This window comes from Aythya marila (genome assembly GCF_965140915.1).
Source record: "Aythya marila genome assembly, chromosome: 3".
NCBI lineage: Eukaryota > Metazoa > Chordata > Aves > Anseriformes > Anatidae > Aythya > Aythya marila.
The window spans coordinates 112,303,780-112,328,834 of NC_139044.1; the positions used below are offsets into that span (position 1 = coordinate 112,303,780).

At 42.3% G+C, this 25,055-nt stretch overlaps 1 protein-coding gene across 1 annotated transcript in view; it reads left to right on the plus strand.

Moving 5' to 3' along the window:
- The first annotated feature begins 12,416 nt into the window (after window positions 1–12,416).
- The window catches only part of FKBP1B (FKBP prolyl isomerase 1B), a 46,892-nt gene continuing 34,253 nt past the window's right edge, over window positions 12,417–25,055 (plus strand). The window contains exons 1-2 of the mRNA XM_082755986.1: window positions 12,417–12,555; window positions 14,705–14,752. Of these exons, the coding sequence (XP_082612112.1) occupies window positions 12,519–12,555; window positions 14,705–14,752 (85 nt within the window). The 5' untranslated portion in view covers window positions 12,417–12,518. The remainder of the gene's footprint in view (window positions 12,556–14,704; window positions 14,753–25,055) is intronic.

Below are 25,055 nucleotides of genomic sequence, written 5' to 3' on the forward strand. Positions count from 1 at the left end.
ATCTTCATGTGATGGCTAACAAGGTTTAACCAATTACTGGACGTTTTCGTAGAAGTCTATTTTTAACTCTTCACTGCTGGGCGTGTGTTTAAAAATAGCATTTAATACCTTGACCTTCAGTGAATGAAGGTTTTTGGTGAAGGCTCAAGAGAGATCGTATGCCGTTAAACCTAAGTATTAAGCTACAGCCTGAAATAATGACCTAACACTTCTTTCAACCAGCCTTTGAAGGGTAAAGGAAGATTTAAATATATCTGAGAACTGCACAAGGCAGACTGCAATCTCTGATGGACAGCGCCTTTCAGGGATACATGGCCCCAAGTGGCTGTGAAAGGAACAGAGAAAAAAGAAATCCTGTTCTGTTTTGTTAGTAATTCCAGGAAGATGAAGGAAGGTGAAATTAAATATATACATATATACATATATATATGTTCTAGAAGCAAGGACAGCTGACTAGTGTTCATTTTACAGGGTTGGATTTCCTAGCTGCAGCCATGTATTGATTTCTTTCTTGGTCTTCCCAGCCACCCATATGTGAGGACTCTTCCCTCAACACGCAGCCAAAATGTATTGCTGAAAATAAATGTTCAGGGTGAGATCCCATACTCGGAGATAAGCGACCATTGCTATTAGAAATGCCCTAGGATGCCAGGGACAGCCAAGGGGGGCTGGCAGGTAGGGCACAGGGCTTGCGGAAAGTTAGTGCCACCCCAAGTGGTAGTAGGCAGCACACAGACTATCCCTAAATAGCCCCGAGACCATCAAAAATGGTGTTAGAGGCTTACGGGCAACTGGGTCCCATCCTCAGCATCTTTATGTGGTTCTGGGTTTGCTGCCAGCTCCTTCCTGCTTTGATGGAACTTGTGTCTCTTGTGATTTTCATGACAAAATAATGTGAATAAATTACACCTAGGCAAAGCAGGTTGTAAAGTGATCGGTGTGATAGCTACGGTTAAAGGTTTAAGACAACTGTAAATATTCTGCACCTTTGGCTGATTTACAATTTATCTATTTTTATATTCCACCTGGCAAAAGGTGACCTCTTCTTGGATCACCGCTGCAAGAATTTTCTTAATGTCCTTTTCCCAGGTGTATTTAGTGGGGATGGTGAGTACCACTAAAGAGCTCCCAAATTTATGTAGAGTAATCACGCTGTAGTCTCATTCACAGCTACTTGCTTTTCGTAGCTTATTTCATGAAGACTGCATTCAGAATCGAAATATTTTATCCTCATCAAGGACAAACCAGCAGTGGTGACTGGATAGGTAAAAATCAAAATTAAAGAAATAGGTAAAAAAGCTAAATATGGAGGTTAGAAGATCCATTTTTTTTTTTTTATGTAAGTCTCCTAAATTATTGGTCTCTGTCTGTGCTTGCAGTGAGAACATATTTTTAATGCTTTTACCTTACTGATTGCTGACACCAATGCCCAGACAGTCCCTAAGAAGCCACACTGCCAGTCTCACTAGGAACTCTGACCAGGCACTTTCTTAAAGTGGCTGCAGGATTATTCTTTCATATATAGTGGTAGCTTTTTTACCCATAGTAGTTATAAGAAACAGATTACGTTAAAAAACAATCCCAGCAGCTCCACAAAATTGCAGAGTCTGTATAAGATATTTTTGTTTTGCTTTAAAATAAGGCCACTTAGCTGCTTTGCTGTCTTCTGGAAGTATTTTACTGATAAAGCTTTTTTTTTTTTTTTTTTTTAGGACAGACACCTCATCTACATTCCGAATGGTGCTTAAAATATCATTAAAAACCAAACAGCAACAACAAAACACAACAACAACACTGTGTTGCAGCTGGATTCTAGTAACCTAGAATGTGGATTTGATACAGACACTTCTGCTTCAGTATGACTGAAATGCTCAGAAAATGTTTCACTAAGGAGGATGTGTGTTTTGCCAGCTAAGCAGACATCTTGAGATCACGGACTACTCACATGGAAGATTGTCTTTTTCTTTTTCTTTTTCTTTTTCTTTTTCTTTTTCTTTTTCTTTTTCTTTTTCTTTTTCTTTTTCTTTTTTTTCTTTTTCTTTTTCTTTTTCTTTTTCTTTCTTTTCTGGGGGTCCTGGTAGACACCAAGCTGGACGTGATCCAGCAGTGTGCCCTTGCTGCAAAGAACACAAATGCAGTTCTTGGCTGCATGAGGCAAAGTATTGCCAGCAGGTCGTGGGAGGTGATCCTTCCCCTCCACCCAGCACTGGTGAGGCCACACCTGGAGGAGGGGGTCCAGCTTTGGACCCACTCCTCAGTTCACCAAGATAATGCATCTCCTGTTTCCTGTCACATAACATCTCTATGTCCTATGGTATAATTGTTCTAGAAAGTTTGAAGCAAATCAGTAAAAAGCCTTAGTAGCTATGGAGTTACAGTGTTTGCTCAAAGCAAAGGAGAATCCGAGATCCCTGACTACAAAGAATCTTTTTAATACAGCTTCGGTGAATTCAAGGTGAGGCCCACCAAGGAGACAGAGAACCTCTGAAGAGTTTGCTGTGCCCTTTTCTTGATTCTCTAAGAGTCTGTGTTCCTTGAAATCTGCAGAGCTTGGACACCCTGCAAGGTTTATTCTGTAGCAATTGAGTTTGAACCTCAGGCTCCATTGAGGTAACATTTTAGGATCTCAAGGAAAATCTCCTGCCATGGTTCATTTAGCGGGTTTTTGAGTGGGAGGGAATAAAGTGGGCCAGAAACTTGTGTGTGAACAGAATCGCCTCCCTGAACACCATACATGAGGAAAGTAAATTGAGAAAGATCACAGTTCACAGTTTATCTTTAAAAAATTTTCCAAGTAATGGAAGACTTGTGAAATACACAAATGAAAAAAACTAGAGCTATGTTGTGATTACAGAATTTAAATAATATCTGGATCAAATCAAGTTCCAGGCACAGACAAAGTGCAAATGAAAGACAATGAGGGTTTTTTTTTGGCACAATCTCATTTCTGAAAAAGATTATCCAATTTGGGGCCGGGGGGTTTCTTTTCACTCACTTAGTATAATTTTCTGGAAACTGGTAAAACATTTCAGTGATATTTCTGTGTCACCTTGGCATGCAGAAACCTATATAATGCCTAAAATAAAGTCTGGTAATTGAAAGCTGTCCTGGCAATGCTATAGTTTTTCTTTGAGACCTGGAGTAATCTGCTAGTAATCTGAGACAGTCCAGTGAGCGACCACAGTCTTTACAGGGACACTGAGCTAGATTCTGATCCTATTAGCACCGCTGTGGCTCCGATTAACATTGGTATAACTAAGATCAGAATGTCACCCACGGTTTAAATCAAATATTTCGGCTGGTGGCACCTTTGCTGGCCCTGTCCTGCAGAGTGATCCCAGCCAGCCAGTCTGTGCCTCTTCAGAGGAGGTGGTTGTTGGAAGCACCAAACGAAGTCCAGAACTGAACACCATCCTCTGCTGGTATGTTAATAGCTAACACGTAGTTATGTTGATAGAACATAACTATTTAATAGTGCCAGTAAGTTCCCATCATTCTCAATGAACCTTGAAAACCCAAATCCAGCCCTGACAGCAGCAGAGGTTGAGCTACCCTTTTTTATAATACTCTTTTTATATTGCTGTTTTCTCCCATTGCTGTACCTACTATTCACCTGTCTGGGGAAATGGTGAATATTTTTGTGTTCAATATGAATCAGGGATAATGAGATCCAGGCTCTTAAATATATTTACTTGCCTATTTCCTGTCTAGTGGGAGATAGGTATCGCAGTATCTCTGTGGATCTGAGTTGAGTGCCTTGCTGGAAAAGCTGAGATTCAGACTTCATTTTCTCCTTTATTCATGGTAAAATAACTCCTTCTGGGCTAAATCTTGCTTCAAGTTAATTAAATTGATGTTAATATTCCTGGTGACTTCAAAGGAAGACAGATTCAGCTCCATATGTAATGAAAACATAACAGTAATAATTTTTCTAATACTAATTTAACTCAGATTTATAAAATGTCTAATGCTTTGTGATATTTCTACTTCAAAAACATTTCTATTTAAAGCTCCCCGCCATGATTTCACCAATTTAAGTTGATGTATCGTTTAGCTCGAATACTTTCAAGAAGCTTGAGTAATGTATTTATTTCTCCACATTGACGTCTCTTTTCCTTGAGATCTGATTTTAAAAAATAGTTATCTGTCACAGGCTGACTGGAACAGAATGTGAAAATGATGCACAGTTAATAAAGATACAAAATACGTAATCTGTCAGAGCAGATCTACTGATCACGCTATGTAAATCAGCATCCTCCTGACAGCGATATGTCTGCGAGCTGTTGCTGCTCTCGGAAGGGGATTCAACCCGCTCTTCTGCTGGTGAGCTCTGGTAGGTATGTGCCATGTGAAGACCTAATGAAACGTATTGTTTAAATAAATACGTTCAAGGAAACTGTTAAGAAGCTTGGTTAATTAAAAATAAATAAATAAATAATGTAAGTTATTATGTAAAGGTAAAGCCCCAGGCTTTTCTACGCAGGCTGTATTCTAACTAGAAGAATAAACTAAGAAGAGTTCAGGCAGGGAAGTCACGGCTTCTCTCTGTGTCTCTTTTTTTCCATATTTCAGTGTCACAGTCTCACAGGAGTCTTGTCGACAGCTCTTTTGGTCTTCATGGCTCTTGCAACTCCTTCTCTTGTGTAGTATAAAGTCAAATCTTGTTCAGTTCTAACACAGCAGTCCAGCAATATGGGGATAGCAGAGTTGGTGAAGGATTTATTAATCTCCCAAGCTTTCTCTTTTGTGAGACTTGGAGTTCACTGCAGTGGGGGAAGAGAACCAGACTTTTGTGGAAGGTCACTTTACTCTTGTTCCCAGCAAGACCATTGGGCTCAACCTTTTTCTGGTTAAAGCAAGACAGGAGAGGACTAAGGAAGGCAAGCACGCAGAGGGTAGCTATGCAAACATGATCACAGAGAATGAGATTCATCCCACTTTTAATTGTATGGATGGGATTCATCTTCCAAATGAACGTGCCTCAGTTGAGGTACACACAGTTGGCTGCCAACATGAAGGCAGCACCCAAGCTCCCAGGGGGCAGCCGAGCTGAGCCTCAGCTCTGTAACACACCCCTAGGCATACACGCCACGGTTGTCTACATCTCACCCTGCTTACTGATTCTCTCCAAAGCCAGCAGTGAGAAACAGCCACTTTCAAGGCATGATTCATCCCATCTCGAAGCACCTAAAATAGAACAATAAATCTTGCGTTATGAGTCTAGCTGATGTACCCAGCTAGGCCGTGGTTATGGGCAGATGAATGCCAAGGAGTGGCTGCGTAGGCATCACACGCGTGCCTGTTACAGCTAGCACGTTGATCAGTGATCAGCCCACGGACAGCTCGTTCTTCAGCTACCCACACCCTGCCCAGCACTGAACGCCCTGTCTCAATCCAGTTTTGTGGCTTAATACCCCCTGTCTGTATATGCCAGTCTCCACGCTGTTCTTAAAAAGGAGGATTTGCTGAGCTTAAGCTGTGTTTGTCTGGAAGAGAATCTTAAGGAAAATGATAGAAACTCCAGTACTTACGTTATTAAAATTAGACTAGGCAGAAGAGTAGGAAATGTTCTTTAGGAACTGCTCCTGTCTTGGCAAAGAGAGGAAATGAATGATCTAATAGGTCTTTCCATCTGTAAGTCAGCATTCGGCTTCCAAATTGCCAGCCTTTTTCTTTCACAGGCATTACATTTGTTTGCTTTTAAAGAAAACTCGTATAGTATCTTCTATTTTCACACAATGAAGTAAATTTGGAGCCATATTTTTATCACCTGCACCAAATGCATCAAACAACTTGGGAACTTCTTGCATGGCTACATGCTCTTTGCTGTAGTGTGCACGTTCAGTTATATCACTCTCACTGGAAAGCCCATAACTTGAACAAGAACAAAGGATAATATTTTTGCAGATACGTATTTATCCCAGCTTGATAATTTGTAAAGGTCATTTAGACTCTGTCGGCACTGAGAAAATAATTTATTATTGTAATGGGATTCGGGTCGGTATGACCCTGATACAACCCTGTATCGAAACTGGTTGGTTGACATTATAAAGAGTCAAACTCTTAGCAGCATCTGTTTTGGAAAGAGCACTAGAAAGCAAATTTCATAAAGTATATCAAAATTGGTTGCTTCTGAGTCAAGTGGATTCTAGTATCTATTCAAGCAGTTAAACCATGGTTGAGAATATTGATTGAGGAGGATGGTCAGGTCTCTCTCTGCAGCTAATTTTGCTTCAAGTATGGGGGGTGTATGATGGCAATGTGTCTGATAGCCACGTTACACAAATATCTTCACTGTTGCTTTCACTGGTAGAGCTGTTCTGCTTCAGGGATGATGAAGAGACAATTTCAGAAGTATCTGAAGAGAGATGTCTCACAGATCTTTTTGGAAATCCTTGCAACAGATAATCTTTGGCTTGGTCTTCCCTAGAAATGTTCATGCTAGTTAGATTTAAGAGGACTTCCTACTCCCTACTTCTTCCCCCCGATATAGACAAATACCTTGGTGAATGTTTTCTAATAGAAACCTAATAATTAAAATTAGTGCTAACATCCTGCTGCTATCCACCTATTTTTTTTAAATAGTTCACCTTTAAACTTTCAGTGCAGACTGGAACAGAACTATCTTGAGCTAGCTGAAGTGTTAGGTAGAATTGTATTGAGGGTCCTGTGGTGTCCAAATTTTTACAGAAAGGCCGCGGTGGTTCTGTTCTGGCTCAGATATAGCCTTAATTTAGAAGCAAAAGAATAAAATACTCTCCTACTTCACCAGTAGGATGGGTTAGAAATTTTTGCACTTGAGGGTCATTTTAAGCTTAAATGTCTGTTTCCCAGGATGCAGCCACCTTGACTCCGTAGGTGCAAGACCCAGAAAGGCTGACTCAGCCTTTCCTTTCTGTAAGAGTGCCAAAGGCCAAATGCTGGGTCAGCCCTGATGGGGAGTTGAATGCCAGAAAGATTAGTGTTTGTGTTTGTGCTAGAGATGAAACTGAAAAGCCCGAGATTTTTAGTGCCTATTGTAGATCTGTTGGCGCTTACCTAGAGTTAAATCTGTCCCTGGAGTATCACACGAAACCAAATTAAAACAAAACAAAAGTTTTACCAAAGTTTTACTGTCCTGCTCATAGCTGTTCTGCGAGGTCTACAACCTACCTCTCTGCCTGAAGATCTTTTATTTGTAACTTCAAATCATTTTGGTCCAGAGCTTCTAGGAACTCATTACACGGCATTACCATTCCACATGCAGACTGAAGGAAAACAAATATAGCCTTAATTTTCTGAATCCATTACCCAGCTCCCTTGATTCATTTATCTGGAGGATTGAGAACGCCAGTTAATTTCTTTTCCATAGTTACATTTTCCAAAATCATCGAAAGACTAATCAGAAGCTTGTAGCTAATATTTGCGGTTTGTTTGGTTTTCTCCTGTTGTTTGAACTGCTTCCAATATGTCTAGCCAGTGACATTTCTTCACAATGCAGAATAAATACCAAAACTATGGAGGAAAGAGTTTTGCTGGAGAGAGCAGCAAGTGTATTGCATTGTAAATACAAAGTTTCTCAGCGTGATCCCTCTGTCACTTCCATGGCAAGGAAATGGCAGAGCTGGAATAATTAGTTTACTGTTTATAGATGTGATTCCAGTTCTGTTTTGTTCAGTTTGAAAGACAGACTTGCTTACATTTCTTTTTATCCATTTTTTTGTTGTTGCTGTTGTTGAGAAAGATTGGATGAAAGAGAAATATTAATCCTCTTGGGCTGTCTGCTTTTATATTGCTATGACGAGAAATGTTGGTGGTGAGACCACCCCACATGACCCCAAGTTTAGGCTTTGGGCCCCAAGCTGTTACATTTATTTATAATAAAAGAGGACCTCTGCTCTTGAACTGTTTGCAATCTAAATAGACGAGGCAAAATTATCACCCTCATTACAAAGGTGGAATACTGAGGCACAGAGCAATGCAGAGTCTAACTTCAGCAAGCTGGCTTCAAAATGGTAGGCAGTGAAGCACTATCAGTGCAGTAATCTACATGCGTGCTAATTAGCCTGGATGGATGCTGCAGTTACATGTTTATATGGCACCTGAGATGCTAACTAGGTTTTACACACATTGATGTCCTGACTCTACAGCTGTGTGGTCAACCTCACTGCCACCGCTTTATTTCCTTCTCTTCTGAGTTTGGTACGAAAAATATTACTGATAGGGCAATTTAGGGAAGGGATCTTTAGAGGCCATATGGCCCAGCTGCTTGCGTGGACCAGCCAGCTTCAAAGTTCAGTCAGATTCCCCAAGGCTTCGTAGGAAAATTCATCTTGTGAAGATGTTTCCCCTAAATTTAGTCAGAGGTTCCTTTGTGATTTGTGTCTGCTTCTTCTTGTCCTTTTGCTGGGCATCTCCACCCTCATTAGGCAGCTGTAGACAGTGACTGAGATCCTTCCTTAGCTTTGTCTTCTGCAGGCTGAACAAACCCAGATCTCTTAGCCTCACCCCTAACCATGCTGGTGGCTCTTCATTGAATTTGTTCTAGCACATCAGTGTCTTTTCTTGCACTGGGAAGACAGAAACCTGTGAGAGAAGATACTAATCCAAAGATATTAATCCAAAATCACATTCTTTGGAAGTGGTAAATTGTGTTCTAGAAGTCATCCCCCTTGGGTCCTGGTGTCATGGACTTTTTTGCCTCCATTTCTGAGCATTAGCTACCACGTTCCTCGCCCTCTCAACTCATTCTCTAGCAATTCATGGTGTATATCCTGATGAGCTGGAGCTCTTCCCCGTGTACACCTCCTCTCTACTTTGCTTATCATGGCCAGCGATGCACAGGAGCATTTGCAGTGACATGACCTGCTGAGCTGTGCAGGCTGCTGTTTATTTTCGTTGTTTTTTCCAGCATGCTGTTGGTTTTGCATGTTCTGCACAATTTTGGATTAAAATTACTAGACAGCACTTGTTGGTTCAGTGAGGGGAAAGGTCAGTATTTGTAAAATATCCTTAGTTTGCTCTTGTTTTTTGTTCATAGAACAGTGGTTGGGTTTCAAAGTAAAATTGAGTGCTTCCCCAAGGATGCTGGTGTGGGAAATGTGTGTTTTCTGGTTGTTGTTGTTTGTGGCATCCATGAATTTCTGTGTTTGCAGAATTCGTGCTTTCTGTTTATGGGCAATTTAGTGCTTTGGCCTTCAAGGGGAGTTCTTTGCACACATGGAATTTATTACACATGATTTGTAGAGCCTTTGTAGATTTTAAAAGCAGGGAAGAATGGGATTTCACAATATAGGAACTATGAGCTAAGCTATGAACTAAATTAAAACACCCTCAAAATTTGAAAACTCTTTGTCTTCCTAAAAGTGGAAGTGCACAGTTTGTAATCAGTGCAGGCTGTGCGGTTTTTAGCTAAAGAAAAAGAGATACTCAGCTGCTAAACTTTGAGGTTTGGGATTTCTGCAAAACCTCATAATGGCTGTGACCAATTCATCTTTTGTTGTGACCACTGAGGAATTTTAGAAGTCGGAGTCATGTGGTTCCAACGTAGTGTTTGGGAAAGAGGGTTCCCCTCCTGCTTTTCCAGGCTGCTGTTTTTGTTGTCAGGATGAAAGGACATGTTGTGGGAAGGTCTTGTGGTGAGCCACTGCTCAGGAAGGTGAGCTCTGCAGAGCCTTGAAAGCTGAGACTAATGAACTTTCTCCTTGATAAAGATACACTAGATCCCAGCGTGGGAGGAGGTGAACGTCATGCAACAGCTTTGAAAGAACATTCTTTAAAATATTGCTTTCCTATTTCTATAATTGAGTTCCAGTGATTCCCTTGGTCGTGGGATTACTTTCCCTCTTGGCCCTTTTGTTGTTTTTGCCTCTCTTATAATTCTCTGCCAATCCTAAACCACTTTCCCTGTATTTCAAAGGCTTTCCTGAAGATATGGGACATTCCTTGTTTTACTCTTCTCTTCCAAGATCTTCATAGGCTGCACAGTTGCTAACACCAGTGTCTTTGAGGATCTCAGTTACAGTAAGTTGAAAAATAACAATGCTATCTGTTGTTTGATGCCTATGGCAACAAATATTTATAAATATATATTTACTCAACAATTTTGAGACACCCTCTACAGATCCTTTTTTCCATCTTGGAATTGAATCTCACATTTCCTTCCAAGTGCTTGGGAATAACAGCGTAGGGGATCTAATTAGCTCATGCCCAGAATAAGCTGTCTGTCTGCATTTAAGGATCCAGAAAGGACAAGAGACCATGGGTTAAGATACTTACAAATGCAGTAGGTTTAAACCTAGGTCACAGCCTTTGTCTCTCCTAATCCCTTCCTGTGGCTTGTGCCGTTTGCTTTAGGTGGGCTCTGTTTTTTTTCTGATGGTTTTAAGTCTGTGTGAGGATGTTGGGTTTAAGGCCTATTGTGTGTGATGAAATTCGGAGTCCATATTGTGGTCTCATCTGAACTCTGCGTGTTATGTGATTGAGTCCAGTCTCTTCCCATCACAAGACGTGACTCAGGAACAGCTAGCTATTCTTCCATCATCGTGGAAAGATACATGTACATACCCTTGATCAGAGGAACCATGTACTTACAAAGTCTAAAGTGAGCCCAGCAAAGTATAAATTGCTTTTATTCATCAGTGTTACACCTTCTGATGTTCTGATTGTCTAAGAAGACAGACATCTACGTGGAGCCTGGATGAAAGCAGCCCTTTCCTGTACAGTCAAGGGCCCTCCTAGGACACAGTGTATCTAGAATTTCACTTTGTACTTATATGCTCAGCATTTTCTGAGCTATCAGTGTTGCTCTGTAATGACTCTGAGGCACACCTGGAATTAGCAATATTCACATCTTCTTAATACTTCTGTGCCACTTACATCCTGCCTAGCATTTTCCTATTTCTGCAATACATTTTAGTACCATTGCACCGATTAGAAATAAAAAGACATTCTGAGATTTGAACTGAGAAAAAAAATATTCCCTTTTCAGAATTTGCACTGTTACAGACCTGTTATGATCAACTGAAATAACTGATTGCTGAATCTATATTTACCATTTACAATATACAGATATATTTTACCATTTAATGCTGAATTAACTGGGAGGGGAGGCAGGCAAAGGGAATCCTTACCCAGTCCACATTATTTCTGAACTCAAGTGCGCTCATGCCTCTTCTTCATTCACTGTTCGGGGATCTTCATCCAGCCCAGTAATTTCAGAGTGTCTGAGTCAAAATAAACCATACACAGAGCTTGTGGGTGAACAATTGGATCAGAATAGTATAAAAAGCGGTGTGGAGGTGGTCAGCGTAGTTCTGAGCACACATGCAAGTACCACATTATTGCTGTTACAAAGCAATACAGTAATTCCCCACTTAAATCATCCTGACAATTGCCCTGTGCAGATGAAGATCATTTTCCCTGAACAAAGTCCAGGTTACAAGAGGTAAAAATCCTGAAAGAGCAGTGTCAGAGAAGCGCGGGTTGGAATTAGCTGGATACAGATCTTTCAGGTGGAGCAGTGGTGATTTTGAATTTGTTTTTCCTATTTTGACTCAGAACACACAGAACTGCAAACAGGACTATTTCCTCAGAGTCACTGGGGACGGCGAGACTAATGTACACAATAATTTGTGAGGAAAAAGTATTTTCCATCTATTTCAGGTACATCCACCAGAAGCAGCTGTAGCTCTTGCACAGGTTTTTGACTTTGTAATCATCACAGAACCATCTACCTAAATTTTCTCTCACAAACTATTGTGTGCAATAGTTCTGGACGCAAGCACAAAGAAATAGTTCTGTTTACAGATCTGTGTGTTCTGCGTCAAAATATGTAAAAAAAAAACCTTCAAAATCACCAATTCTCCAACTGAAAGTGCACAGGCTTTAAATATGTAGCCTCACATCATGGCAGCGTGTATGTAGTATGTACACAGATGTCTTTTTTCTTATTTAAAACACAAATTAGGGAAGGAAGGGTTGGTGAAAGCCGGGGTGCCTCAGAGCTGCCTGCGGGAGGGCTGCCCCCACTGCCCCCACCCATTACCAACAGCGGTGCTGCGGAGAAGATAAAAAAGGATTTAAATGTACTTCAAAATGCAAAAAATTAATGCCGATGACTCCCTCCTCGGCTCTGTCTGACCGGACAAACGCCGAGCCCCGGAGCCACCCGTGCCGGGCGCTTTTCGGATGGCGCTGCCCGTCCCGCGGCCAGGCCCTGTCAGGGAGCCGGGCATGGCCCCACCACCACCCCCCCTCAGTCCCCGCTCATGTCCTCGCCTTCTCCTCGGCCACAACCCCAAGGGAACCGGCGGCGACACCTCAGTGGCTCCGTGCTGGGGCTGAGGGGCTGCGGGCTCCCTCCCTCCCTCGCCTCCCCGCCCCTGCCCTGCATTGGCTGCGGGCGGCTGACGGGCAGCCGGGGAGGCCGCTGGCAGCCGGCCTCAGAGGGGCATGCCTGCACCGGGGGGTCCGTGCCGAGCCGAGCCGAGCCGTGCCGAGCCAAAAAGGGGCCGCCAGAGCTGCTCCTGAGAGCCGAGATGGGGGTGGAGATCGAGACCATCTCTCCGGGAGACGGTACGGGACCTGCCGGGGAGCGGGGGGCAGCCCTGAGGCTGCCGGAGGAGCTCCGAGGCCGGGGGGGTGGGGGGGAGCAGCAGCAGCCGCCAGGCTCCTGGCTGCAAGCGGAGGAAAAGGGGGAGGATTTATGGGGTTTTCAACCGGCAGCCGCTGGAGCTGAAGGAATTGGGGAGCTGGGGGCAGCCCTGTCCCAAAACTTTGCCCGGTTCCTTGCCCCCGGCTTGGCGCTGGGGTCCCCTTGGCGGAGCCCGGTCGGGTCCCCGTGCTGTGCCACCGTGCTGGAGCACACCCAGAGGTCTCTTTTGCCGCTGTTCTTTTAAGATTTATTCATTTTATTCCTTTATTTATCGGAGGAGAACGCGATTCCTAGCATACAGCCGTGAGCATCCCTCCAATAGCCCAGGTTCACCCTTGGCTGATAATAATTTCCCCAAGTCCACCTGCCACTTAACTTTGGTGACCCCCCTTTCTTCTCTTTTTCGGCTTGGGATTTTTATTTTTTTTGGACTTCTCCCTCTGTGATCTTTGGCTCCGGGGATCAGATCCGGCTCCTGGTTGTAAAATCGGAGCCCCGGCAAGGGGCTGAGCGGCAGTGCAGGGAGCATAAAGGGTGGCAGGCAGCCTCCTAACAGTGCTGAAGCGCATCAAGGCTGCCTTTGTCAGCAGCGCGCTCTTCCACATGAGGGTCTGCGGGTTATTTCTCTGGGTTGCAAGCCTTCATCAAAATCAGCTGACTCGAAAACGCTGTCGTAAAACCACAGCTCGTCACTGGTCCTGGGAATCTCTGCTTCTAATTCAGCTGGGGTGTGAATTTGTGGAGCTTCGCCGACTTTGCTCCCGCGGTGCGATCTGTGGCGGTGTGGTCTGATACTCCCTTTCTGTGCTATATTTAACAGTGCATCCTGTGAATAACACCTATTTTACCAAGCGTAGGGTTCGTCTTGCATAACTTTCCTCAGGTTAGGTGTCTAGTCTAAAGCAGTCTTCCCAATATTTTTTTTTTTTAATTATTTTTTGGATGTTTTCTTTTCTTCCTTTTGTGGTCATCTTGTCTCTCGCAGGCTAGGCTGGGTTTCTCTTAAGGCACTATGATTTCTCCATTGTCAATAGAGGATCTTGTCTTTCTTCTCCGTTTCATGCTACAGCTCTCAGTTCATCCTAGCCTGCTCTCCTGCTCGTGTTGTTTCTGGCATGCAAGTCCTAAGTACATAGCTGATGTCTTATTAGGTGGTATACCCCGTCACGAATAACTTGCTACCATGTTAATTCAGACCAAGGAGGCCAGAGAACCAAACTAGATATGAGCCTTAGTTTCTATCTGAATCCCCATTTCCCAACTTTCTGAGAAGGGTGTTCATTAATGATCAGTCTCATTCATACTTCCGAGCCTGGGCTCAGCCCTGGCCAACATTGCTTTAGAAATCAAGGTTAGCTGCTTCATTATGCAACTAACACCTTTGTGAGCCTGGAAGGTCTTCCCCTGTCCTTCAATGCCTTTGGCAGTACCTACAGCAGGTAAAATTGAAATAGTAATTCCATTTTTCAGTGGCAAGACTAAAATTTAAACATTCTTTTCCTTTCAGTATGAACATTTGAGGGGTAGGTACTAGGCTCTTACAAGAGCTCAGTGTATCATTGCTTTACTGTTGCTTGATACTACCAAACTAAACTGCCTTTGTATGTGATTTTTTTTTTGTAAAACCCTTCCCTGCTAATTAGAGATGCCCTTGCTAGAGCTGTCTCAAGTGAAATGTGTTGAAATGTGAATACAAATAGATTTTTTTATAATGTCAAACTAAGACTTTACTTGGAAAAAATCATACCAAAAACATTCTGAGAATTTTAAGGTTATATTTCATGAAGTTTTGACAGTCCTTTTGCACTTACAGAATGGAAGTGTATATGTAATGCACACATATACAGGGAAAACTACATTACTGTGAGGAAAATATTATTTGGTCTAACAGCTAAATAGGAGCCAAGCTGAAATCTTCTACCCTAAGCTCTACCCATTCCTGCCCTGCATATAATTGATTTGATAAGGTGTAGTCAATACAAATCTCAGTCTAGCATTTTCCTCCTACAAGTTAAACATGCCTAGCTCAATCAGAGAAGATAAAAGAATAACCTTTTATAATTTTAACAGGACGGACATTTCCAAAGAAGGGTCAGACGTGTGTGGTGCACTACACAGGTAAGGTATCTTCTGAATACTCTCTCATTACCAGCTGCTTTATGCTCAGAAGTGTTTTCTCAGTTCTAATGTGGTTGTATTTTTTCGCTTTGCTCTGCCATTCATAATCAATTTGCTTGTGTTGCGATGGGTTTCCTGAATATTTGACTTCTAGCTGAGCTGTTCAGGCTACAGGAGCTAACTGTGCCTGCTAGTAGATTTGCCAGGTGTAGTGTTTAATGGTGAGAAGTTGACAGATGAAACCGTGGAATGAAGACCTGATTCTCTAAGTCAATACGCCAGCGAATGAAATTGAGCGTGAAGCAGTGAAAATACTGGGTTCATATTTTTCCAGCCTCTGATCTTGGTACAGACAATTAATGATTGTTTATATCTGAAAAGCATGTGTCCATGTATTGGCACTAAAATTCATTCCAGTTTGAAGAGATCAATACAAGGTCTGTTTAACACCTGCTTTATGGACTTGCATGGATCTTAAGCGGTGAGTTGGCTAATGGAGCTGTTTACACCCCACCTTTATGCAGAGGGAAAATGCCCTTTAAATCAGTTTGTAGCACTGTGCTTTGTATGTAGTTATATAAATTGCCAAAAGGATGCAAAGAGTTCTGCAGCCTGAGTCCGGAGCTGTGAATTTCACATCAAGAGCTGCCATTTTGTGCAGTCTTTTCCTTAATTATATAAAATAAAGGTGATGTAGGGATCGACAGCTATTGTTCTGGGCATGGATCCACAAGGTAATGTTTTCCTTCAGGATTCTATATTATAGGAAAGTGATCACGAGTAACTGTTGCTTTATTTCAGCTTTGTACTTGGTTCTGTAGCTTATAACTAATTATTCATTATTACTAATGAAGTAAACTAATGAAGTAAAACTAATGAAGTATTTATATATTCAGGAAGCTTTTTGACATACTTTCAATATCATCTCTCCTCAGAAGGTTATGTGGGAGTTAGCACACCGGCTTGGGACATAGGATATCAGGCTTTAAGCTTCTTTACTTGTATATATTCAGAGTATTGTGATATAAGGATCTCTGGTTGGAATTGGAATAGTGGGCAAGTTAAAGACATGGGTCTCTGTGCCAGTCTCAGCTCTTACAGACATTCCTCTGTGACTTGGATCTGAAAATAGATGTTTTGAAACTGTTTTTGTGAGGATGCTGAAAGATATGTTTCTCTTCCAGCCCAAACTTCAAAAGTTTTCATGAAACAAAATTGTCACCTCCCACCTCCAGTTAGTTCTAGATAAATTTAAATGCCAGAACTGAGAGGAAAAAAAAAAAACAAACTTTGAGGTGACAATTTAGCTGTGGTCTGTGGCTGCCACAAAGTACAGTTCTGCTGGGTAGCTTTGAAGAGAGTGTGAATGATGAATATGGAAAGATAACAAAATGCTGCATACGCTTATTGATAATAGATAACGCCTTAGATGAGGCTATCACAAGCTGGCTTTTCGTATAAAAGACTTCATGAAAACTCATTAAATCAATCTCCAGCCTGAACTGTGCTTTCTCCATTGCTAGTGGTCTCCTTGCTAGTGGTGCTCTCGAACTCCCAGATTAGAACAGGTATCAAAAAAGCTCATGAGCTCACTTTCAATGCTGCTGCAATGTTTAAGCAGTCGTTGGTGGCAATGTTTTAAAAGGGAGCCCATGGTTAGTGGATCACGTGTTTTATTCCAGTGGGGAAAGTTGAGATGTAAATGTCAGATTTTAATTAGGATTATGTTATCTAAATACAGTGTAAGTTAGAATCATAGAATCATAGAATATCCTGAGTTGGAAGGGACCCTTAAGGATCATCAAGTCCAACTCTTGACACCGCACAGGTCTACCCAAAAGTTCAGACCATGTGCCTAAGTGCACAGTCCAATCTCTTCTTAAATTCAGACAGGCTCGGTGCAGTGACCACTTCCCTGGGGAGCCTGTTCCAGTGTGCAACCACCCTCTCTGTGAAGAACCCCCTCCTGATGTCAAGCCTAAATTTCCCCTGCCTCAGCTTAACCCCGTTCCCGCGGGTCCTGTCACTGGTGTTAATGGAGAAAAGGTCTCCTGCCTCTCGACACCCCCTTCCGAGGAAGTTGTAGACTGTGATGAGGTCTCCCCTCAGCCTCCTCTTCTCCAGGCTGAACAGGCCCAGTGACCTCAGCCATTCTTCGTACGTCTTCCCCTCCAGGCCTTTCACCATCTTCGTAGCCCTCCTCTGGACACTTTCCAACAGTTTCATGTCCTTTTTATACTGTGGTGCCCAGAACTGCACACAGTACTCGAGGTGAGGCCGCACCAGCGCAGAGTAGAGCGGGACAATCACCTCCCTTGACCTACTAGCGATGCCGTGCTTGATGCACCCCAGGACACGGTTGGCCCTCCTGGCTGCCAGGGCACACTGCTGGCTCATATTCAACTTGCTGTCTACCACAACCCCCAGATCCCTCTCTTCTAGGCTGCTCTCCAGCGTCTCATCGCCCAGTTCAGTTTATACTGGTGTTGTTCCAGATATGTCTGGGATTCATCTTGAAATGATCTGTCCTATTTATATGACCTTACTAGGCCACACCGTATTTAATGTTTATTCTCCCCGCACTCATAGGAGTCCTGTTTTTTTAGCAGGTGAGTACCCAAGTTATAGACATAACTGGAGAACATTTATTTTTTCACCCAAAATGAGAGTTAGGAAGAGTTGAGACACCTAGGTATGAGAACATGATCCAGATATCCTGCTTTCCCAAGCTGCTTAATATTAGAAGCATGTAAAGCCCACAAGTTGGTTTGGTGTTAAGCCTATGCAGTGCTTTGAAGCTAGGCACAAATGCCTGTCGAGAGGCATTGAGTCTGAGAACTGAGGAAACCGTGTACCAAACAAGACCTGGAGAAAAGGCATTTGGTTCCCCAGAGGAACCCAACCTCATCGGAGTACTGTGAGCATGAAGCACAGCAGTAACAGCCATTTTCAGTCAAAAACACGACCTGTAGGATCCAGCTTTACGTAGACTAGCTGAACAGTTGCTTCAGACAAGGCAAACCTGCGTTAGTTCCCTTTTCCCCCAGACAGGAGTCATAGCCACAACCTGAACTTGCAGCTGTCACGTTCTTGGGAGATGAAAGCTGACGTGAGGAGGTGCAAGAGCTGTGGGCAAGAAAAGGAGCAAGCAAGAGAGTGAGTAATTGGTTCAGGCACTCGTGAGAGTGCTGGAAGAGTTGTATTGCAGTCCCTGTCTCCAGGATTAGTTCTGTACTTTTTTTTTATCCAGTGATTTTTCCCACTGTCATCATCTTGACAGCTTGCTTGGCCGTGTAACTTCTTGCAGTAACCTCCCGCTCTCGCACCAGTGCATGCACTGAGTGGTGGTGATATCCTTAGCACCGTTGGTTCCTTGCTTCCCTGAAGGGCTCAGTTTTTGGAACGGGTTTAGGAAAAAACATTGTTCACAAGGTATTTGTGTCTTGAGAGTTTCCGGTAAGGAGGAGGAGACCAGAAGGGGCTTGCTTCTGCCAGATCAAGTTATGAATTTTCAAGGACTCTATTTTTATTTTTTTTCAAGGGCTCTATTTTGTCTTCCTTCCCCATCGTCCCTTCCCTTGCCAACAGTCTCACAGTGGTGTGTTTGCCATAGGATGAGGAGTGGTGACAGAGAGAGCATGGGCAGGAGTGGGCTGCTACCACTACAGGAGAAGCAGGCCTGCAGCTTGCTTCTGAAGCGTATTTGGGAAAAAGGTTTTTAGGAGCAAGCTGTCTGTTAGGGTTTGCCCTGGCAGTCCATCTGCAACAGGTTGGAGGTTGAGCATCCCAGCCTAATGCAGAAAACGCCCACAGAGAACCACAGGCTGCTACCCTAGGTATTTGGCAGAACTTTTGAGTCCTGTCTGGTCATCCTGTGCACCTTCCGATTCGTGCATCTTCAAGGTAGGGATTCACCAGGGTAGTTTCTAGTCTGACAACCGTACATGTTCCTGAGAAGTGGGAAGTGAGAACTGGAATCTCCTCAAGATGAGGGAGAGCTGTGACTGAGCTTTACACTCCCGTCAGCGCTGCAGCTATTATGCTGTTAAATGTGGCAGCTCTGCCTCTTTTCTCTCCTCATTCAATTAGATGCATAACCTCAGGAGCAGACTCTGTGGTCTGACTCACAAATGCATTTTGATGCCTTAGCGGATAAACCTGAGTTCCAGTGGCAACAGGAGTTAAAGTGCAACCTCACTAGGGAACGGTTTACAAGGAACCTCTAATTCAACCGATTTTCTCTTTTTTTCTCCTTTTTTAGTGATTACATAGGAAGACTGTGATAGAATATGAAGCTGGGTCTTAGTGTATGACAGAAGAAAGTGATCAAATTCCCCTACTTTCTATCTTTCACAAGAAATTGTAGATGTAGAGCTCAGTGATACGGTTTAGTGGAGGACTTGTTAGTGTTAGGTCAGAGGTTGGACTAGATGATCTTGGAGGTCTCTTCCAACCTAGATGATCTGTGAAACATAATTTCTTATCATCCGGCATCTGTGCTGTGTCTCAAAAGCTACCTGACCCAGCAAAGTAATGGGATTAGTAGATATGGCAGTGAGTTGGCATCGAAACGCGTTTCCAGCAGCAGTGGTTTATGTCATGTTTGTGTCATAGATTTCTTTAAGCAAGCTTCTGAAAGCTTTTGGCAATCTGCTCGCTCCTTCTGTTTTCTGTCTGCAGAATGATAGTTGTGCTTTGTGTGCCTCGTACGCTGATAGATTGCAAGCAATTTGGGATATGAACTGCCTCCTTCTTCATGCCTAATGTAATAGGGTCCTAATTGTGCTTGGGTCTTCAGGTTACGTTGCAGCACTGATAGTACTACCAGTAAACAAATTACACTATCATTAGTCCTGGAGCGTATCAACAGAACTGAGGCATTTTCTGCAGTTTGCTTTCCCGTGATTTAAATTTGTTTATTCTGGCAGCAGGAATTAGCAGTGCAGAATATTCAAAGATTTATGAAGATGATGGAAAAACGTGACTTTCAGCGAGAAGTGCCCCTAAACACAGCAAAACCTTTGCTGAGATTGTGAATGCTTTGGCTGTATGGTAAAACCAGCATTCTGGGAAGCTGACTCCTGTTTCTGGCCCTCCTGCTAGCTGATGGTGTGCCCTCAGATAAGTTTTTTTGTACATAAGTCCTCAATCTGCTCAATCTGTAAGAGGGCAGCTTTTTTTTTTTTTTTTCAAGTTATTCAGAGCTGACATTCTCTTGTGTCATCCTACGTAGCCCATGGTAAAGGTGAATTAATTCTTAACCTCCTCGTCTTTCTCCTTGCCCATCTGTAAATCTGTGATAATAATACAATTATGCTTTTTAAGAAGAAATAAGATTTGTATTTGTAGTGTGCTGGAACAGACTTCTATGAGTAAGACCACGAAGGCAATTAAATCATTAATTACTTCCTAAAGCGAGCTTCTAACAGATATCTTCTTCCATGGGTGTGTTTGACTTAGGCAATGGCCACAAAATTGCACCAGATACTTATTTTTTTAATTTATTTTCTGTAAACTCATAAAGTGAAATTCCCTGTTGGAGTAAATGAATACCACTCCATTTATTTCGGATATGCTATGTGGATTTATTGCATTTTAGGAATCAGGTCTATACTTAAAGCAGAACAAAAGATTAATTGATCTTTTCGTAATGATCTGAGGACAAGCTCAGATTGTCTTCTTTTTCCATATGTTACCGAAAGTGCTTTATATTGCCTTTTTTTTTTTGTTGTTGTTTCTTTACCTTTGGCAGTGGTATAATGTGAAAGTTATGCTTGTATCTGTACAGTTGAAAGCCCTTTTTTAAAAAAAAACCTTTTTAATAACAGAAGCAGACTGCCTAGATGCACATTAACAATTCATAGAATATGGCAGATTCACTGTGATTTAAAAAGCATTTTCCATTTAACACGATACAAATACAATGCAGTTCCCTTGAAACAACACTTGCCAAGAAGAAAAGAGATCTGCCTATTTTTCTTGAATCACAATCAACCCAGTTTAAAGTGTAAGCAATGATAACCAGAGATTTCTCTAAGCAGACACAATCTCAAAAGACTAAGGTAAGTCCAGAATAACTTCGCAGAGTGCCATATAGTCATATATGAACCTCAATATCTGCATAACTGGATGTGCACCAGCTTAGTATGAAAGTGTTTTAAACCAGGTGACTACGGGAGCATGCTATTCCTCTGGTCCCGTGTTCTGAAACATCTGCACAACTTCAGTGAGAGCTGTGCATGTGTATCTGCGAGGAAACTAAGGAAGGAATTTAATCAAAATTATTTGTCTCCAGGAAGCTGTCTAGATAGTTTTGGAAAAGAATAACGAGCAATGCAATTAGAGCTAACGTTAATAAGAATTGTATTGTAACAGACATAATTGAGCCTTGAAATAGAGCCAGATGAATTTTGCTTACCTAGAAAGAACTTAATTGTTTTATCGAGCATGTTCACAAGATACATTATACTAGGAGAGTGTGATGTCTGTCCATCTTTTGGAACCTGCCAATTCGCATACTTTTTTTACTTGAAGTAATTTCTTCAAATTGTCCTGGCTTAAAAGATGAGAGCCTTTTACTTCACTCTGAAAATATATTTGAGGCAGCTAAGCACTTATAAACATCCTTTTTCTTGAGTGAGTCATAACTGCAAAAAGTAGTTTTGACTCTTCAGTCAAGAACATGTTCCTTTGATGCCCTACAGACACAATTTGTCAATCTTAAAACTCTCGATAAAAGCAGTAAAATTTTCATCTTTGCTTGTTTAATGCACACTGGTTACCTTTAAAAATATTTCAGTGGCATGGTCATTGGAGTCCTGAAGCAAAAGTTTGAGGAGATTTTTGCTAGGCATTTTGCTGCCAGCTTAGTGACTGATTTCAGGCATATTACTTGTGCCTTCAGTTTTGAAATCTGACAAGAAAGAGGACTGCGCCTCACAAAATTGTCTTGAAATTAATGCTTGCAAGTGCCATGAGACTTCTATAAGAAGAGACTATTGACGTGAAAAAATGATTTGAAGAATAAAAAGGGTGCAGCCATTTGTAAGAAGAAATGTAGTAGCTTCAGCAGCTAAATTAGTGAGTTTAAATTGAACATATCAGATTGTTGCCTGATGGGAAAGGATCAGAGTAATAAACTAGAGCCTCAAGTTTCCCAGTTCCTCCTCTGCACTGAATGCTGTTTTACCATGTACTGTACCCATTAGTTTCAGTGAAATTAATTCAGGTATTAGATGCTATTTAATGTGGGTAAGTGAAACGGAAAAGGAGTTTGAAATTATCCAACAGCATTTTTACAGGCAACCTGTGCTGCAAATACAGTTTGACCAAGTATTGGACATCGTTCCCCTTAAAGGTGATCCCTGTGGCACTGAGGTGTTATTTGGACACCTGCTAATGCTCTTTGTGCAAAGAAAGGGAAGAGTAGGATTGCCTGTAAACTCTGTCTTCGGTTCATTTTGGAAAAAGACAGGATGAGATTTCTATTTTTTTGTCTTGCAGAGTAAAGGAGATTATAGATTTCTTCAAGAGAACACACACAGGCACTTTTTTTTTTTTCCCCAGACAGACACTTCCCTGCCAGTATGAGACGTGCTGAATAATTTGGTGACTGCTAGCTTCTGTTGTGGAGCACGTACTAAACTCTATAGGATTTTCTTTCATGGAGGTGCTGGAGCATCATGCTCTATTCCCGTTGTGCATAGAAATGAAATTGCTAGCAAATAATTAAACCTCCTACTCCTACCTCACAAAAACCTGAAAGACTTTTTTTTTTTTTTTTTTAATAAAACCTGAAATCAAAGTTTGAAAATCAGATTATGTAATGTAACAAGTAGCCAGTGGCCTCTGTGCATCAGTTTTTTAAAAGCACGGAACTGATCCAAACAGTTCTTCTAGAAAATCAAATTGCTATTTTCAAACAAAATATTTTTGCTGTATCCTCATCATACTTGTTTTCAGTGATCCTAATGTGTCACTCTGCATACTTACAGCTCCTGCATATATTTAATGACCAGGATCTGATAGGGTTGCATCAGTTCTTGATAATTAGAATTCCAAGTCCTCACAAGATTGAGCAATTCTTTGTTTTTTTTTTCACAATTTATTAGAAAACAAACAGCTGTTGGAACTGGGGCTGCCTAGTGCAGTAAATAGTGTTTGTTCTTGCAATGTGCGAGTGGTTACAACATCATCTAAATGAGAAACTCTATCAGCAGGCAACAGTGATGGGCTTTTCTCCTTCTATTGACAAAATAGAACTGACATCACCGTATTTACCTAATTAAGAAGTCTAAATTGAGAGCTTAGTTACCTTAGGCTACCTAAATAGTTAGCCTTTGGACGTGCCTCACTCTCTATTGATCAGATAAAGAGCTTAATCAGGTTCCTAAGTCAGGTAGCTCAGCCAGGCAGGGCTTGTGGAAAGGGTGATATTTTTTAATTAGACAACGTGCAGTGTCATCTCTCTGGGGAAGATGTACAGCACCCATGTTTCAGGTGTATCACCCAAGCTGTTGCTGTGTGGCCAGGGATCTCTGCAGGCCGGTGCTCCTCTGAACTCCTTGGGTTGGAGCTCCCAGGGAAGACCATTGGCGAGGAGCTTATATGATGCCCATCTTTTGGCACTGGTAAGCAACTGAATGGGAGGCCTCGGAGGAAACACGCGCTGCTGTGGGAAGCAGTGATGCAGCATTGGCACGAGTTCTGCTGAGCCTCGCTGAACCAGCGCCAGGGGCCTTCTGAAGGGGCCCTGTATTCAAAGCGACATCTCGCAACTGAGATGTGTTATTTCACTTTGGTTACTTCAGGGCATTGTAAATCTTAATTATTTTTTTCAAGAGGCTGCTGGCTGCAGAAGTCTGTACTCCCTTGCACATCGCTCAGCATGAAGGATTGTGTATGATGTGGCCGTAGCGGATCACTGTAACTGAGGCAGCAGCAAGTCCATGCGATCAACATAGTCCTTTAGTTCCCATCCAGCATCTCGGGTCTCCCAAAACTCAGTGTTCCAGCAGTGGTTGTAAGGCCCATTTGATTTGTAATCCTCCCTCTGTCTCTGTTCGTGGTATTTCAAGTCTGATTTCCTCTCCCAGACCTTTTACATTAACCCGGCATAGGTACTGGTTCTCTTTGGTCTCTCACTGCTCTAAATCTCTTCCCTTTGCACATTTAAGGATGCAACTAACTTGGTTTAGCAGGATTGACATCTTTTGTTTTGTTCTCAATGAGAAATAGAGGAATTTTGGTTTGGTAAGACCTAACACTTCTGGGGTGCATCAAGCACAGCATTGCCAGCTGGTCGAGGGAAGGGATTGTTCTGCTCTGCTCTGCACTGCTGTGGCCTCACCTTGAGGTCACAGGTTTGGGTGCCACAATATCAGGACATTAAGCTATTACAGTGTCCAAAGGAGAGCTATGAATATGGTGAAGGGCCGAGGGGAAGGTGTTTGAGGAGAGACTGAGGTCCCTTGGTTTGTTCTGCCCACAGCAGAGCAGGCCGAGGGGAGGCCTCACGGCAGCCTGCAGCTCCCTCACGAGGGGAGCGGAGGGGCAGGCGCTGAGCTCTGCTCTCTGGGGACAGCGACAGGACCCGAGGGAACGGCATGGAGCTGGGACAGGGGAGGGTCAGGTACACAAAAGGGGAGGGAAAGGTACACAAAAATATGTACACAAAACAAAAGCATGATGGAAATCAGGCTATAACACTATAAGGGATTATAGTTACAGTAATTTAGGTTTTTGTTCTTCTCCATGGATAAATTCCTGTTATGCTTCTACTGGGATTTCCAGTAGAAGATGAGGGTTTGGTACTTTAGGAGGTGAAATCTAGTGATATGTAGGGCACATAAAAGAAAATAGAGGATGAGTCACACAGTGGGCAAGTTCCTGAGGCATCACCATGAAGCATTGCTGTTTTCAGACTGGAATGCACAATTTTCACCCTAAAGAACTGAAGCAATTTTTGTTGTTGTTGTTGTGAAAGCTGTAATTTTGGTTGAAAAGCTTCTGCATGTTTTATTTTGAAGGTTGAGAATCTGAGACTGAAATTCATGGGCTAACTGCCAAGTCTATGTTGGCCTGAGCTAAAGTGTTGTATATTAACAGAAGTATGTTGCAGTATTTAAAGCTGTGAATCTGAATTTTACAGCTCAGGGTTATCTTCAGTTGTGATCTGAATTAGTCTGAATGGATTCTGCCTATGTTCATTGTAAGGCAAAATTACTTTTTCTTATTAGGGGGTTATTCTGTCCTTTCATGGCTTTCTTGCTTGGAAATTGTAGTACATGATGGTCACCCTGCC